The sequence below is a fragment of the Panulirus ornatus genome, chromosome 58, assembly GCF_036320965.1.
Source record: "Panulirus ornatus isolate Po-2019 chromosome 58, ASM3632096v1, whole genome shotgun sequence".
Classification (NCBI taxonomy): Eukaryota; Metazoa; Arthropoda; class Malacostraca; order Decapoda; family Palinuridae; genus Panulirus; species Panulirus ornatus.
Window position 1 is genome coordinate 1002241 of NC_092281.1, and position 17618 is coordinate 1019858.

Below are 17618 nucleotides of genomic sequence, written 5' to 3' on the forward strand. Positions count from 1 at the left end.
TTTCTCACATACATTCTTCAAAGTAAACACCTGATTCACACATCCTCTACCTCTTCTAAAAGTACACTCAGTCAATACCCTCCCATACAATTTTCCAGGTATACTCAACAAACTTATGCCTCTATAGTTTGAACGCTCACCTTTATCCCCTTTGCCTTTGTACAATGGCAGTATACATGTATTTTGCCAATCCTTAGGCACTTCACCATGATCCATACTTACCAACCAATCAATAGCACAGTCACCCCTTTCTTAATAAATTCAACTGCATTACCATCTAATCCTGCCGCCTTGTCGGATTTCATCTTTCGCATGGCTCTTACCATTTATTTGTTATACTTGATTGCTGTTTCCTCTGTCAGTGAGATAGCGCCAGGAAACAGACAAAGAAAGACCCATCCACTCATACTCCTTTATGATATATGTGTATGTATATTTGAAAGAATAGTATTGCCAACTATATTATATGGCTGTGAGGCATGGGCTGTAAATAGGGAAATGAAATGTTTGAGAGAAAGAAGCAGGTATCAAAACGGCCCACCCGTGAGCTGCTGTGTGGTCTAGCTAGTGGTGTGGGCACACAAGTAGCCACTTCTCTGAAGCAAAAACCAAAGTAATACCTATAGAAGAGGGAAAGTGAATCAACATTGCAGTGAAGGGCAAAGAGGTCAAGCTTGGAAGTTAACCTGGAACAGTTTATAATGTGGACTGCTTTCTAATTAACTCTGTCAGGTAAGGATGCAGAGCTAGAACCCCCCCCAAATGTTAGAACAGTACTCCACACAAGGATGAATCACTTCCTTGTATGAACAGAACAACTGTTCATATTAAAAGTTTTGACAGTTAAACAGAACACCCAGTTTCTTAGAGGCAGACTTAGCTATTCCTCTGATGTAGGGTTTTCAAGAGAGAGTGGATGCTACAAAAATAACAAGTATATTCATCAAGTCAAGAGGTGGAATTACAGAACCATCAAGGAGAGACAAGAGTTGTGAGGTATTTTCAATAGAGATGGGTAAAAACTGGGTGTTGGAGGCATTAAACTTAACAGGATTTTGTGTCCCCCCACTGAGATATACTAAATGTGAGTTTATTAAGGAAGTTATGTCAAGACGAGATGCAGATCGAGTGAGAGAAGAGGGAGCATAATTGAAGGATGTAGGTGAATGCATTGTTGCGTCATCAGCATATAAGTGCATTGGATTATTTGTGGAGGAGAGGAAATAATCGAAAAAAAAAAGGAGAAAAAGTGTAGAGGGCAGGACAGAACCTTGAGGGAATTTGCTTTTGAGGAGAAAAGTGGGTAGGCTGATCCACCAACAACCACAGCGATAGATCAGCAAGAGAGGAAGCTTGACATGAAGGAGGGAAGTCAAAAGAGGGGAGCTTAGAGATGAGGCCCCAATGTCACACCCTGACAAATGCCTAAGGTATGTCTAGGGAAACTACACATGACTCCCCAAAATCTTTCAGGGATGATGACCTGACATTAGTAAGATAGGAAAGAGTATCACTGGTAGATCTCACCCTATATAAGCCATAATGGTGATCAAAGAGAATACTGTAAGTTGTGAGGTGTTTAAAGATATGGGAGATGAGTTTTTTTTTTTTTTTTTTTCTGTCTCCCGCGTTTGCGAGGTAGCGCAAGGAAACAGACGAAAGAAATGGCCCAACCCACCCCCATACTCATGTATATACATACGTCCACACACGCAAATATACATACCTACACAGCTTTCCATGGTTTACCCCAGACGCTTCACATGCCCCGATTCAATCCACTGACAGCACGTCAACCCCGGTATACCACATCGCTCCAATTCACTCTATTCCTTGCCCTCCTTTCACCCTCCTGCATGTTCAGGCCCCGATCACACAAAATCTTTTTCACTCCATCTTTCCACCTCCAATTTGGTCTCCCTCTTCTCCTTGTTCCCTCCACCTCCGACACATATATCCTCTTGGTCAATCTTTCCTCACTCATTCTCTCCATGTGCCCAAACCATTTCAAAACACCCTCTTCTGCTCTCTCAACCATGCTCTTTTTATTTCCACACATCTCTCTTACCCTTACGTTACTTACTCGATCAAACCACCTCACACCACACATTGTCCTCAAACATCTCATTTCCAGCACATCCATCCTCCTGCGCACAACTCTATCCATAGCCCACGCCTCGCAACCATACAACATTGTTGGAACCACTATTCCTTCAAACATACCCATTTTTGCTTTCCGAGATAATGCTCTTGACTTCCACACATTCTTCAAGGCTCCCAGAATTTTCGCCCCCTTCCCCACCCTATGATCCACTTCCGCTTCCATGGTTCCATCCGCTGCCAGATCCACTCCCAGATATCTAAAACACTTCACTTCCTTCAGTTTTTCTCCATTCAAACTCACCTCCCAATTGACTTGACCCTCAACCCTACTGTACCTAATAACCTTGCTCTTATTCACATTTACTCTTAACTTTCTTCTTTCACACACTGTACCAAACTCAGTCACCAGCTTCTGCAGTTTCTCACATGAATCAGCCACCAGCGCTGTATCATCAGCGAACAACAACTGACTCACTTCCCAAGCTCTCTCATCCCCAACAGACTTCATACTTGCCTCTCTTTCCAAAACTCTTGCATTCACCTCCCTAACAACCCCATCCATAAACAAATTAAACAACCATGGAGACATCACACACCCCTGCCGCAAACCTACATTCACTGAGAACCAATCACTTTCCTCTCTTCCTACACGTACACATGCCTTACATCCTCGATAAAAACTTTTCACTGCTTCTAACAACTTGCCTCCCACACCATATATTCTTAATACCTTCCACAGAGCATCTCTATCAACTCTATCATATGCCTTCTCCAGATCCATAAATGCTACATACAAATCCATTTGCTTTTCTAAGTATTTCTCACATACATTCTTCAAAGCAAACACCTGATCCACACATCCTCTACCACTTCTGAAACCACACTGCTCTTCCCCAATCTGATGCTCTGTCCATGCCTTCACCCTCTCAATCAATACCCTCCCATATAATTTACCAGGAATACTCAACAAACTTATACCTCTGTAATTTGAGCACTCACTCTTATCCCCTTTGCCTTTGTACAATGGCACTATGCACGCATTCCGCCAATCCTCAGGCACCTCACCGTGAGTCATACATACATTAAATAACCTTACCAACCAGTCAACAATACAGTCACCCCCTTTTTTAATAAATTCCATTGCAATACCATCCAAACCTGCTGCCTTGCCGGCTTTCATCTTCCGCAAAGCTTTCACTACCTCTTCTCTGTTTACCAAATCATTTTCCCTAACCCTCTCACTTTGCACATCACCTCGACCAAAACACCCTATATCTGCCACTCTATCATCAAACACATTCAACAAACCTTCAAAATACTCACTCCATCTCCTTCTCACATCACCACTACTTGTTATCACCTCCCCATTTGCGCCCTTCACTGAAGTTCCCATTTGCTCCCTTGTCTTACGCACATTATTTACCTCCTTCCAGAACATCTTTTTATTCTCCCTAAAATTTAATGATACTCTCTCACCCCAACTCTCATTTGCCCTTTTTTTCACCTCTTGCACCTTTCTCTTGACCTCCTGTCTCTTTCTTTTATATGTCTCCCGCTCAACTGCATTTTTTCCCTGCAAAAATCGTCCAAATGCCTCTCTCTTCTCTTTCACTAATACTCTTACTTCTTCATCCCACCACTCACTACCCTTTCTAATCAACCCACCGCCCACTCTTCTCATGCCACAAGCATCTTTTGCGCAATCCATCACTGATTCCCTAAATACATCCCATTCCTCCCCCACTCCCCTTACTTCCATTGTTCTCACCTTTTTCCATTCTGTACTCAGTCTCTCCTGGTACTTCCTCACATAAGTCTCCTTCCCAAGCTCACTTACTCTCACCACCCTCTTCACCCCAACATTCACTCTTTTTTTCTGAAAAAAAAAGGACCCATACAAGTATTTCTGTATATATACCTCTTTTCTCTGCTTACTTTCACCATCCACTTCTCACCCTTATCATTTCCCTTTTTCTGAAAGCCCCTATAAATCTTCTTAATTGCCTCCACCAGATAATGGTTACCCATCCCACCATCTGCCCTTCTGAGCACATTCACATCCATGAATCTCTTTTGTATTGTTATTGATTAGTACATAATCCAGTAATGCCTGATTACCTTCTTTCCTATTTCATGTAGCTTGTGTATGTCTTTTTTTTTAAACAGATATTCTCAGTCACATGTCCCATTTCAGCACACAACTTGTTGCTCATCATTTATTTTCACCTTACCCCAATTATACCCTCGATCAATTGCCACATTACCCACTTTCACATTCAAATCACCCATAAGTGATACCTTACCTTTAGCAACAAAAATTCTGATGCACTTGCTCATCAGCTTCTAAGCACTAACCTCTCTTCATCATCCTTCTATAGTCAGGTACATAAGCTCTAACAACTACCCAACTTTTGTAACCCACTTTCATTTTTACCTACTTCAGTTTGAAGCTCACTTCCTAACACTTCTCATACACATTCCCACAACTCCTTCAGCAAAATTGCTACCCCATCCTCAGCTCTTTCCTTCACATTAGCACATGACTTTACCCCTAAGATATTCCCAAAACCACTCTTCCCTTCTCCCGTTTTACCCTTGAGCTTTGTTGCCCTCAGAGCTAGAACATCTAAATTCCCGTCTTCAAACTTACTATTAATCTTTCCCTTCTTCCCATCTTGGTTACATCCAAACACTTTTAGACATCTCAGCCTGAGCTCTTGAGGAGGATGAGCACTCCTCAGTTAAATCTTGTGTTTCAGCTTTTATAGATTTGAATACAAAAAGGGAACTGTTTCCAACTACCCTTTCCTAAAGCTCTTATTCACCTTTTAGGATATGCAGGGAATACTTGAAAAGTGTTCTTTTTCCCATAACCCAAGGATCAGTTGTGTAATGATATTTAGTGTGAACCCTGTAGTTCATCTGATAGTTTTGCAAATGAATTTTTGTGTTGTTGCTTTAGCCATTTTTGTTTTCCACATAAGGGTGAAAATTTCAAGTTTGAAAAAAAAAAGTTGAAGAACAGCTCTGGCAGACTGTTCAGTAACATAGCATTGCTTGTGAGCAACAGGTTAGGAGCCTTGGTTTAGAGATGACATTTGTGTACTCCACAGTGTTTTGTCATTAAATTGTGTTAAATTGAAAGTTTACTTGATGCTTTGAGATGCACATACAAATATTCATCTTTCTGTAGGTGAACCTTCGAGGTGCTCCTTATGCAAGGGACAAGGCAACTATTAAGCGGCTGCAAATGTACCGTACTGGGAAAGCCAAACGCAACAGACGGGGCAAGATTGTTAAGGATGCAATATTCCAGAACAGACTTAGTCCAGGTGAGTCTCTCTCTCTCTCTCTCTCTCTCTCTCTCTCTCTCTCTCTCTCTCTCTCTCTCTCTCTCTCTCTCTCTCTCTCTCTCTCTCTCTCTCTCTCTCTCTCTCTCTCTCTCTCTCTCTCTCTCTCTCTCTCTCTCTCTCTCTCTCTCTCTCTCTCTCTCTCTCTCTCTCTCTCTCTCTCTCTCTCTCTCTCTCTCTCTCTCTCTCTCTCTCTCTCTCTCTCTCTCTCTCTCTCTCTCTCTCTCTCTCTCTCTCTCTCTCTCTCTCTCTCTCTCTCTCTCTCTCTCTCTCTCTCTCTCTCTCTCTCTCTCTCTCTCTCTCTCTCTCTCTCTCTCTCTCTCTCTCTCTCTCTCTCTCTCTCTCTCTCTCTCTCTCTCTCTCTCTCTCTCTCTCTCTCTCTCTCTCTCTCTCTCTCTCTCTCTCTCTCTCTCTCTCTCTCTCTCTCTCTCTCTCTCTCTCTCTCTCTCTCTCTCTCTCTCTCTCTCTCTCTCTCTCTCTCTCTCTCTCTCTCTCTCTCTCTCTCTCTCTCTCATTTTTTTTTCCTCCCCACAGTCTTATCTTTAGTCCATGTCTCACATGCATATGATAATGGTGGGACTATTATACCTTCAGACATACAGACATACCCATTTTTAACATGTCTCCTATCTTACTAACATCTAATCATCATCTCTGAAAGATTTTGGGGAATCCTATTTAGTTTCCCTTGATATATCTAAAGCTTTTGACAGAGTGTGGCATTGAGGTCACACGTCTGAGCTCACCTCTTTTGGCTTACCTCCCTCACTTTGCTGCCTCATCTCTGGCCAGTCATTTTTCATCAACAATGGTAGCCTTCAAGTTTTTGTCCTGTCCCCTACACTTTTTCTCCTTTTTATCAACAATTTGTTTCTTCTGCAAATAACCAAATGCACTCATATGCTGACAACCCAACATTGCATTCTTCCACATCCATCAATGCTACTTCTTTTCTCATTCAATCTGTATCTCATCTCGATACAACTTCCTCAGTAAACTCAGAGTTGGACAGGATATTTCATTGAGGTAGACAAATCTGGTCAAGTTTAACACCTTGTAGACCCAGTTTCTACCTGTCTATCAATTGAAAATTCCTCACAGCTTTCCCCTTTCCTTTGACAGTGCCATAATTCCACCTCTTGACTCAGAAAACATACTTGTCATAACTGGAACATCCACTCTGTCGTAGAAACCTCACATTATGGAAGTAGGTAAGTCTGCCTCTAAGAAACTGGGAGTCCTGCTTAGATGTCAAAGTATTTTTTCTTCATTACAGTTGCTATGTTTATACAAAAAATAGATCCATCTTTGTATGGAGTTCTGGTCTCACATCAAGGGTGGCTCTAGATCTATCCTTACTTGACAGAGATCAGTTAAAAGTGGTCTGTCTGATGAACTCTCCCATGCTAACTTCAAAACTTGACCCATATACCCTACTCCACAATGTTGGTTCACTTCCCCTATTCCATAGGTATTTCTTTGGTTTTTGCTCCCAAGAGCTGGCAGCCTGTGTACCCCTACCACTAGCTATACTACGCAATACTTGGGAAGCTGCTGCATCACATGATTACTTTGTGGCAGTTGGCAACTCTTAGGTGAGCTATTTTGATGTTTCTCTTTCCATACACCTTGAAGCTTTGGAATTTGTTACCCTCTCATGTCTTTCCCAATAACTACTACAACTAGGCACATATTAACCAAAAGGTTTTTCACTTCCAGAATTCATAAGTACTCTTCTTTGTTTCCTCTTTTTCCTTTTCTTAATCATCCATATATTTCAGCTAAGGCCTAGCATTGATGGGGATTCTTGTCCATGAGTGGGAGCCTCCAGTGTTAAAAAAGTAAAAAATGTCCAAACTGTAGCTCACTCATCCGCATTCTTCTTTTTATTTTATTTTACGCACTTCTCACTTAACCTTTCATTTCCTATGTAATCAATATGTATACCCTTGCTCAAGCAAAATACTGATTTTATCGACCAACCCATAGAGGAAAATGAACACCTGGGTTAATTGTATACTGGCTGCTCCTTCTGGAATTTAAAGCATGCAAACTTGACCCCTGGGTGGCCTGTAATTGCTTAATGGTCGGCAACACTAGCTGCTACATCAGAGAGGTCCATAGATATGATATGATAATTGTTTAAATGATGCTGATGATATGCTTAGGATGTGCTTATGAGATTGTGATATACTTTTGTAACAGGTACACAGGCTCGTGTTGAACCACATCAACGTTGGTTTGGTAATACCAGGGTGATCGGCCAGAAGGCTCTCCAAACTTTTCAAGAGGAGATGGGTAAAGTCATGAAAGATCCCTATCAGGTTAGCTTTATATGTATTAATTGTAGAAGCATAGTACCTTTTTAAGTAAATATATTAATATATGATTACTCTCTTCTTCTGGCAAATTAATATTTTGTAGCTGAAGGCCAGACATGAAGAAGAGACAATCTTCCTTTTATGATATAAGCTGTTTCCAGAAGTCTTAGTCATAAGCATTTCCATACAGTAGGAGTTTCAGAAGCCTGCCGTCACCTATAGAAATCTGTCACAAATTTCAAGTTTTATCAACTCCCATGAAGGATAGTATTTTTGTCTTTGAGCTTTCACATCAGAAAATGTAATTTGCATGAAGATATAGTTTTGAAAATACTATGTTTGCCATTTTCTCGGGTATATTGTCCTCAGTTAACAGCATTTTCTGTAACTGATGTTATAGTTATCCAGTTTTTTCAGTACTTAAAGAGCCTTAATGACATAAGCTTCTTGATTTGTTAAGATTAGTTAGCTTGGGCAACCAAAAAATATCTATGCAACTTTTTGCCAAAAGCCTGTCAGACCCATCGTGACAGAGAAATGAACCAAGCATTGTATTACTCGTATCTGATGTATGGCACATGGCATGTATACTGGCTGGCTGCCATTTACAACTTGTTCTCTCCAGAGCTGTGGTTACAAAGGAGAACCCCAATATTTCCTAAATGAAAATGGAAACATTCATATCTGCTAATTGGAAAGGAATAATGGGGAAAGTTGACAAATTCTGCAGGGAAAATTACATGTTTATTTAATTTCCTAGATTGTCTTTTTGTTAAGCCTCAGATGACAGCTGACACCAGTCCATGTGCTCATAGAGAAGAGCAGCCAATATCAGTTGATATGCTAAACTTTTCTGCCTCTGTTTAAATATCCAGTTGACTTAATTAGTAGTTAGAAGGTAGACCCTGACCAGGGAGGTTTATTACTGATGCTGTCCACCTGGGTATTGGGAGATTTAGTGATGGCTGCATAATGAGCCAGCACTTTAGAGGTTTTCAAGTTACATTCCTCTGACTCTGGTAGCTGTCTTATTTTCTTCCTCACTCACATGTGACTGCTGGCTTTCTGTCCACAGACATACAGTGTGATGTCTCCTTGTCACACATATTATTTGACAACACTTAGCTCGTACGACTCATTCTTCATAGATTTGAATTTAACTCACACAACTCATTCTTCGTAACTCAAGATTATTCCTGTGGTGAGTGCTATGTGCTAGCCCTGTGTTTTGGCAAACTGGTTGGAGCAGTAGACAGCAGTAATATATGGTGTAAGAAGGAATGATTGAATAAGAAATGATAGAGAGGCTTGGCAGTAGGAGTAGGTATGAGCGAGTTGAAGAGGATATGTAGAAATGGTTTGGACTTATGGTTTGGACTTAATGGGGAGGATGAGTGAGCACAGGATGAGTAATATGATATACTTGTTGGAAATGGAATGAATTAGGAAAAAAGGAAAACCAAGGAGGAGGTGGAAGGGTGGAGTGAAAGATGCTTTGAAGACATGGGACCTGAACATGCAGGAGGGCATGAAGCAAGGGATAGAGCAAATTGTAGCAATGTAGGTTCCTTGGGAAGACAAGGTATATGAAGTGGTTGGGGAAACCATGGAAAGGTTTATGTGGCCTAATTTTGGATAGGGAACTCTGGTTTCATTGTATTGATACTTAACAGCTAGACAGTGGCTGTGAGTGAATGAGGCTATTTCTTTGTTCCTGGCACTGCCTCACTGATGCATGTTTGTATCCCTTCTTTGACTTGGAGCACAGCCTCAGGGTAATGCCCAGACATTTTATACATTCACATATTTTTCCAGTGGTAGGAGATGGTCTTGGTCATCATCTTCCAATTACTAATGCAAACTGGTTTCATTAACCAAAACCCTAGACAACCTCTACCCACAGTGACAAATGCTTATCTCCAAATACCTTGACTCCATCAGATGCTCCTGCTGCACTCACTAGTATTGCTCCACTGCACATCACAGACATCCATTACAGACTACTTAGAACATTGGCAGTACAGCAACCACTCAGATAGCAGCTCCCAAAACCCCATTACAAACCCCTTCACCTCCAGTACAAACAGGTAGCAAATAGCATCACAGATTGTACACTCTCACTTCTAACAAACAAACATTTCTGTTCCACAGAATCCCTGTGATATACTGAATGTATGGCAACTCAGAACCAGTGGCATCAGAAACAGAGAAATTTTCAACCAACATGATATATTATGTGAACTGTAAGGCTTCTGACCTTTAAGCTCATGGCTGCTAGCCACATTCATTTTGGTGTAGGTAGGCAAATATTGTATTCCCACAACTCAGGTGGCCTGAGGAGTATATCTCCTTTCTTTTTCTTATCAAATTCTAGCATAGTCAGCACTATAATATGAAATGTTAACAAAAACGAAATTAAAAAAAATTTGGTTAAAGACAACAAGAAAAACGGTATTAATTCTTACCAGGATTGTTGTGGTATGGGAGCACACAGATGGCAAGCATATCCTGTGGGAAGCTACACTGAAAATGTAATTACATTTGAATTAGAAATGTTACAAGTTTGTTGTCCAATAACCATGCAGTATTGCAAGGGTTGGACATTCTAGGATAGTCTGATTATTTCATAGCATCGAGTTGGTGATAATCAGTGTTAGAGTCTTTACTTTTGAAAAGTACAAGAATTTGTTCTATTCACAGGTTGTGATGAGGAAAACAATGCTACCTATTTCTTTGCTTGATGAAAAAGCCAAAAATGCTCGGGTGCATCTCCTGGATACAGAACCCTTTGAGAGTGTGTTTGGTAAGAAAAAGACAAGGAAGAAGCCAAGTTTAAAGGTTGGTATTATGAAACTGATTTTGTGTACAGTTTTATAGACAGGTACAAGGAGGGAGGCCCCTCTGAAACTTTCCATGTGATGGTCATGAATACTTAGCACCCTGCAAAACGTAGCATCAAGTACTCCACGTGTTTCTGAGATAACTTTGTCTCTAAGTATATTGCTGTCTCTATAGTTTCACTTGGTAAAGATTAATGTCCCTGTGCTGTAGTGTCCCCTGGTCTCTGTTCTGTTGCTCAATTACTGTTCTTTATCCTTTTTCATCAGCCCAATAGTTGATTTATGCTTTCTGTCCACTGTTTCTTTCTCATTCTTTTGTCATTGTGTAATAGATAGATGTTTTGACTCGTGTATCACTTGCAGTTTATTTATGTGTGCACTGTTGTTCGTGAAGTGTCCAGTATTTTGTATCGGGCAGCTTTTGATTTCTGATCAACCAGCTAATTCATATAAGAGATAAGCATGTAAACATTTTCATCTTTACAGTACGGAGATTTCACTCAATATGCAAAGTCTGCTGAGGAAGCTATAGGAAAATATGATGCAGAGCAGGATAGGGATCTAGTTCGTGAGGCCCCAGACTCGCATGATCTTCCACCAGAATGGTTTCTTAAAGTAAGTCTTCATTTGCCGTTTTGAGTTATTTCCAAGTACTGTTACTTTATTGCCTTAACTTTTACTTTGATAATGATAAGTTGTATACAAAAATTTAAGCTGTCATGAAATTGAGAGGTAATCATGCATCAAGTTTGTGGGGTTTAGACTTCCTTTATGTGGGGAAACCCAGTACAGCTAAATTGACTCTCTCTCTCTCTCTCTCTCTCTCTCTCTCTCTCTCTCTCTCTCTCTCTCTCTCTCTCTCTCTCTCTCTCTCTCTCTCTCAGTCCACATCAAGGCTAGGCCTTAATTGAAATATAGAGAGGATTTTGAGAGGGAAGAGAAGAGATAAGGGAAAGTATTTTTATGAATTTTGGAGGAAATGAAAAAGCTGTGTGTTAGAATGTACCAGGTAATGGTTATTGGGAAAGACATGAGAAGGTAGAGTTCCAGACCTTCGAGGTGTAGGAAAAGAAACAGTTATCAAAATGGCCTACCCTTTAGTTGCCAACAGCCATGTAGTAGTCATGTGACACAGCAGCTTGCCTAGTATTGCATTGTCTGGCTAGTGGTGGGGGCACACAGGTAGCCAGTTCTTGGGAGCAAAAACCAGAGTAACACTTATAGAAGAGGGAAAGTGAAACAACATTGTTGTGAGAGATTCAAGTTTGGAAGTCCTGTTAGAGTTTGTAAGTTGGACCGCTTTTGACTCAACTCTGTCAAGTAAGGATTTAGTGCTAGAACCACACCAGATGTGAGAGCAGTCCTCCATACAAGGACAAATCAGTCCCTTGTATGAACAAAGCAACTGCTCAGAAGAATAAAAGGTTTGAGGCAGACTTTGCTATTTCCATCATGTAGGATTTCCAAGAAAGAGTGGATGTTACAGTAATACCAAGTATGTTCATTGATTCAAAAAGTGGAATTACAGAATGATCAGAAGTGAGATGAGACTTAAGAGGAGTTTTTCAGTAGAGAGAAGGGTAGAAACTGGATCTTGGAGGCATTAAAGTTGGTTAGATTTCATCTACACCACTGAGCTTTCCTGTCCGAGTTCATTGAGGAATTTATGTCAAGACGAGGTGCAGATGGAGTAAGAGAAGAAGGGACAGAATTGAAGTATATGGATGAGTGCAGTGTTGAGTTGTCGGCTTATGAGTGCATTCGGTTATTTGTGGAAGTGAGTTGTTGAAAAAAAGGAGATAAAGTGTAGGGGACAGAACAGAACCTTGAGGGACACCACTGTTGGTGGAAAAAAGGTTGTGAGGCTGATCATCAACAGCCACAGAGGTAGATTGGTCAAGAGAAAGCTAGATCTAAAGGAGCGAAGTGAGGGAGGGAAACCAAAAAATGGGTAGCGTAGAGATGAGACCCCAATGTCACATCCAGTCAAAAGCTTTGGATATGTTTAGGGCAACTACATATATCTCTCCAAAATCTTTCATGGATGATGACCAGACATTAGTAAGATAGGAAAGAATATCACCAGTGGATCTCACCATATGGAAGCCATGCTGGTGATCATAGAGAAGACTGAGTTTCGAGGTGTCTAAGGATATGGGAGTTGAAGAGGATTTCAAAGACTTTGGAAATGGTAGATGTCAAAGCAACAGGACAGTAGTTAGAAGGGTTAGACTGGTCACCCTTCCTAGGGATGGGATGTATCAACTCATTTTTCCAAGAAGAAGGAAAAGTTTTGGTTTTTAAACAGAAACGAAACAGAAAAGCAAGCACAAGTGCAAGTTCAGAGGCACACTCTTATCAGTACATGGGGATAGATGCCAGTAGGACTATGAGCCTTGCTTTTGTCCAGAGAGAGAAGCGCTTTTCAGACAATCCAAAGAGAGATTACGTGAAGGGGCATAGGATTAGTAAGAGGAGCATCAGGGGGTAAAGAGATGTTAGAGTCATCCAAGGTGAAGTTAGAGGAGAAATGGGAACCAAAGAAAGTTGCTTAATCTTTGGGAGAGAGTTATAATAAAGTATCATTAGAATGGTAAAATGAGTGAAAGGTAAAGCAACTGTTATTGTTAGAGATGCCCCTAGCTAAAGACCAGAAAGACCTATCATTGGATGACATCGAGAGGATATCACATTTCTTTTCAATAAAGGAACACCTTACCTGATGGATAATGAGCTTGCAGTGATAAAAGCTGAATGGGAGTCATTAGAATGAGTTTTTTCAAGCCCAGTATTCCTGACCCATTGCCTGAATGGCCTCAGAGTAGGATTGGTTGAACCATGAATTGGAAGAAGAGGTTGTTGTGAAGAAAGAAGGGATAAATGCTTCCATTCCCACAAGAATAACCTCTGCCACACATTTGATGGAGACAGAAGCATTACCACATAAATGTCAGTAATTTACCCAAGGAAAGTCAGAATTTATGCAAGTAATTCCAGTCAACTTTGTCGAGGTGCCAGTATTTACTCTAAAGAAGGATATGCTGGAAGGGGAGTTACCATTAAATGAGATACATTTATAAGAGTTTGATCAGATGAACCGATTGGGGGTGAGATTGTGCAGTTATAGCAAGATGGACTAGAGGTGAGGAACAAATTCAGAATATTAGGAGAGTGGTCACAGCAGTCAGGAGTATGGGTAGGGTGGGAGATAATATGCTCCAAATCTTTGAGAATGGAGGACAGGATGGCTTCAATCCCTACACCATCCATATGGTAGGAATTCAGCCATTCCTTATGGCAAACATTAAAACCCCTGAAGTAGTGAATCTTGGTTTGTGGGTGGCAGAAGCATACATAGTCGAAGTAAGATATAAAATTTGTAGAATTAGCAGAGTAATAGGCAAAATAGAGGAAAGGTGTGATAGTTGGGAGACAGACATTGAGCCAGATAACATTATAGTTTGGGGACTTAAGGTCCTTGAGGCATTCAATAAGAGTGTTTTAACTGGAATCATGAGTCAAGATCATAGTTGGATGTGAAAAAGGGACTAATGACAACATCCTTAGGCAACTTTATCTCAAAGAGAAGTACAATATTAGGAGAGGTACTAGACAGATGGTGTCCAACAGAGGAGAGGTTACTAGAGACCACAAATGTTGTTATGGTGCATAGGAAAAGAGAAAGATCTAACAGAGAGGGAGAGGTTATGGGAGGAGCTGGTACTACTACAGTCAAAGCCCTCCCTCTCTTTGGCAGTAGAGTCAGGCGGAAACCCATAAATTCATAGCATCCCATGATGCCGGGGACTTGGAACCATAGATTTATTGAACTCTTATCATGATTATGCTTAAAAATTTTTGAGTGGACAGGAGTTGGTGAGAGTACTTATGTGAAAAAGATAAGCAAGGTTTGAATAGGTTTATGGTGCTTGTAAGAAGATGGCAGGACTAGCCTGGTAGTTCTGTTTTTGATGACACAGAAAGTAAGACCAGCAATCTTAACATGGAGAGTGTAAGATGGTCCTGGGCACCACTTTAATGCTTCTCAGTCAGGATGGTAGTACCATGCTGGGCATCTGGTGTCAACATCCTACGACCTAATGTGCACATCATCCGCCACTCCAGAAATCACATTGTTCTTCCCCAGTCATGCTCTGTACATTCCTTCACCTTCTCAGTCACCACTCTCCCATACAACTTACCAGGTACACTTAACAAAATTATACCTCAGTAGTTTGAACACTTACCTTTGTCCTTCATGCTTTCATACAGCAGCACTATAGATTCCACCAATCTTTGAGCACATTGCCGTGATCCTTACATATGTTGAAAATCCTAACTAACCAGCTAACAACAGTCACCACTTTTTTTAAGAAATTCAGCTGCACATCCTGTCCATTCCAGCCACTTTGCCACATTTCATTTTATGCAAGGCTTTCACCACCTCTTCTATTTTAATGGAACCAGTTTCCATGACTTTCTTGGAAGATAGAGCTGGATCTCTTATATGGTGAGCAACATTAGACTTGATTTGATCAAGATGAGATAGGGAGGACAGGGATGCATCAAATCAAAGTTCGTATGAAGTATTATTTGCTCTGAGAATGAACACAGCTGTCATAAAGAGTAGACAGGTGTCAGGATAAAAGTTAATTTTCAGTGTTTACGGGGTTTTCACAGGTCTTGAAGAGAATGTCAGAAAGCTGTCAACTTCTTTTTCTTTTTCTTAGGCAGGTCAAAGCAGGCGCATTTGGAATGAGCTGTATAAAGTGATAGATTCCTCAGATGTGGTAATTCAAGTGCTTGATGCTCGAGATCCACTAGGAACTAGATCCAAACTGATTGAAAAGTATTTGCGCACAGAAAAGCCCCACAAGCATTTAGTGTTTGTTTTGAATAAGGTGAGTATATCAGTCCATTCCTAAGCTAAAGTTTTGCCTTTTTTCTTTTTTGTTTTCCTTTTTACATCATTAACACTTGCAGCTGGTGCCCTTTTGTGTTATGCAGTGGTTGAGGTAAAGCTTTAACAGCTTAAGTATTTCCCTTTTTCTTTTCTCTTGAATTTGAGCATTACAATCAAGAAAGGAGAAGAGAAAGATGCATGACAGTTGGTGCATAGCAATACTCTGAAGGAGTAAAGGACAACTGTGTCTATCTTTTTTTTTTTTTTTTTTTTTCTCCCGCGTTTGCGAGGTAGCGCAAGGAAACAGACGAAAGAAATGGTCCGACCCACCCCCATACACATGTATATACATACGTCCACACACGCAAATATACATACCTACACAGCTTTCCATGGTTTACCCCAGTCGCTTCACATGCCTTGATTCAATCCACTGACAGCACGTCAACCCCGGTATACCACATCGCTCCAATTCACTCTATTCCCTGCCCTCCCCTCACCCTCCTGCATGTTCAGGCCCCGATCACACAAAATCTCTTTCACTCCATCTTTCCACCTCCGATTTGGTCTCCCTCTTCTCCTCGTTCCCTCCACCTCCGACACATATACTCTCTTGGTCAATCTCTCCCCACTCATTCTCTCCATGTGCCCGAACCACTTCAAAACCCCCCCTGCTCTTTCAACCACGCTCTTTTTATTTCCACACATCTCCCTCACCCTCATGTTACTTACTCGATCAAACCACCTCACACCACACATTGTCCTCAAACATCTCATTTCCAGCACATCCATCCTCCTGCGCACAACTCTATCCATAGCCCACGCCTCGCAACCATACAACATTGTTGGAACCACTATTCCCTCAAACATACCCACTTCCGCTTTCCGAGACAATGTCCTCGACTTCCACACATTCTTCAAGGCTCCCAGAATTTTCGCCCCCTCCCCCACCCTATGATCCACCTCTGCTTCCATGGTTCCATCCGCTGCCAGATCCACTCCCAGATATCTGAAACACTTCACTTCCTCCAGTTTTTCTCCATTCAAACTCACCTCCCAATTGACTTGACCCTCAACCCCACTGTACCCAACAACCTTGCTCTCATTCACATCCACTCCCAACTTTCCTCTTTCACACACTTTACCAAACTCAGTCACCAGCTTCTGCAGCTTCTCACATGAATCAGCCACCAGTGCTGTATCATCAGCGAACAACAACTGACTCACTTCCCAAGCTCTCTCATCCCCAACAGACCCCATACTTGCCCCTCCCTCCAAAACTCCTGCATTCACCTCCCCAACAACCCCATCCACAAACAAATCAAACAACCATGGAGACATCACACACCCCTGCCGCAAACCCACATTCACTGAGAACCAATCATTTTCCTCTCTTCCTACACGTACACATGCCCCACATCCTCGACAAAAACTTTTCACTGCTTCTAACAACTTGCCTCCCACACCATATATTCTTAATACCTTGCACAGAGCATCTCTATCAACTCTATCATATGCCTTCTCCAGATCCATAAATGCTACATACAAATCCATTTGCTTTTCTAAGTATTTCTCACATACACTCCCCAAAGCAAACACCCGATCCACACATCCCCCACCACTTCCGAAACCACACTGCTCCTCCCCAATCTGATGCTCTGTACATGCCTTCACCCTCCCAATCAACATCCTCCCATACAATTTACCAGGAATACTCAACAAACTTATACCTCTGTAATTTGAGCACTCACTCTTATCCCCTTTGCCCTTGTACAATGGCACTATGCACGCATTCCGCCAATCCTCAGGCACCCCACCATGAGTCATACATACACTAAATAACCTTACCAACCAGTCAACAACACAGTCACCCCCTTTTTTAATAAATTCCACTGCAATACCATCCAAACCTGCTGCCTTGCCGGCTTTCATCTTCTGCAAAGCTTTTACTACCTCTTCTCTGTTTACCAAATCATTTTCCCTAACCCTCTCACTTTGCACACCACCTCGACCAAAACACCCTATATCTGCCACTCTATCATCAAACACATTCAACAAACCTTCAAAATACTCACTCCATCTCCTTCTCACATCACCACTA

The 17618-nt window shown here is 41.4% G+C and overlaps 1 protein-coding gene across 1 annotated transcript in view; it reads left to right on the forward strand.

The window, feature by feature from the left end:
* Positions 1 to 17618, forward strand: part of Ns2 (nucleostemin 2) — a 39810-nt gene that overhangs the window by 8644 nt on the left and 13548 nt on the right. Inside the window, exons 3-7 of the mRNA XM_071695785.1 lie at positions 5297 to 5435; positions 7659 to 7777; positions 10475 to 10612; positions 11101 to 11229; positions 15345 to 15515. Of these exons, the coding sequence (XP_071551886.1) occupies positions 5297 to 5435; positions 7659 to 7777; positions 10475 to 10612; positions 11101 to 11229; positions 15345 to 15515 (696 nt within the window). The remainder of the gene's footprint in view (positions 1 to 5296; positions 5436 to 7658; positions 7778 to 10474; positions 10613 to 11100; positions 11230 to 15344; positions 15516 to 17618) is intronic.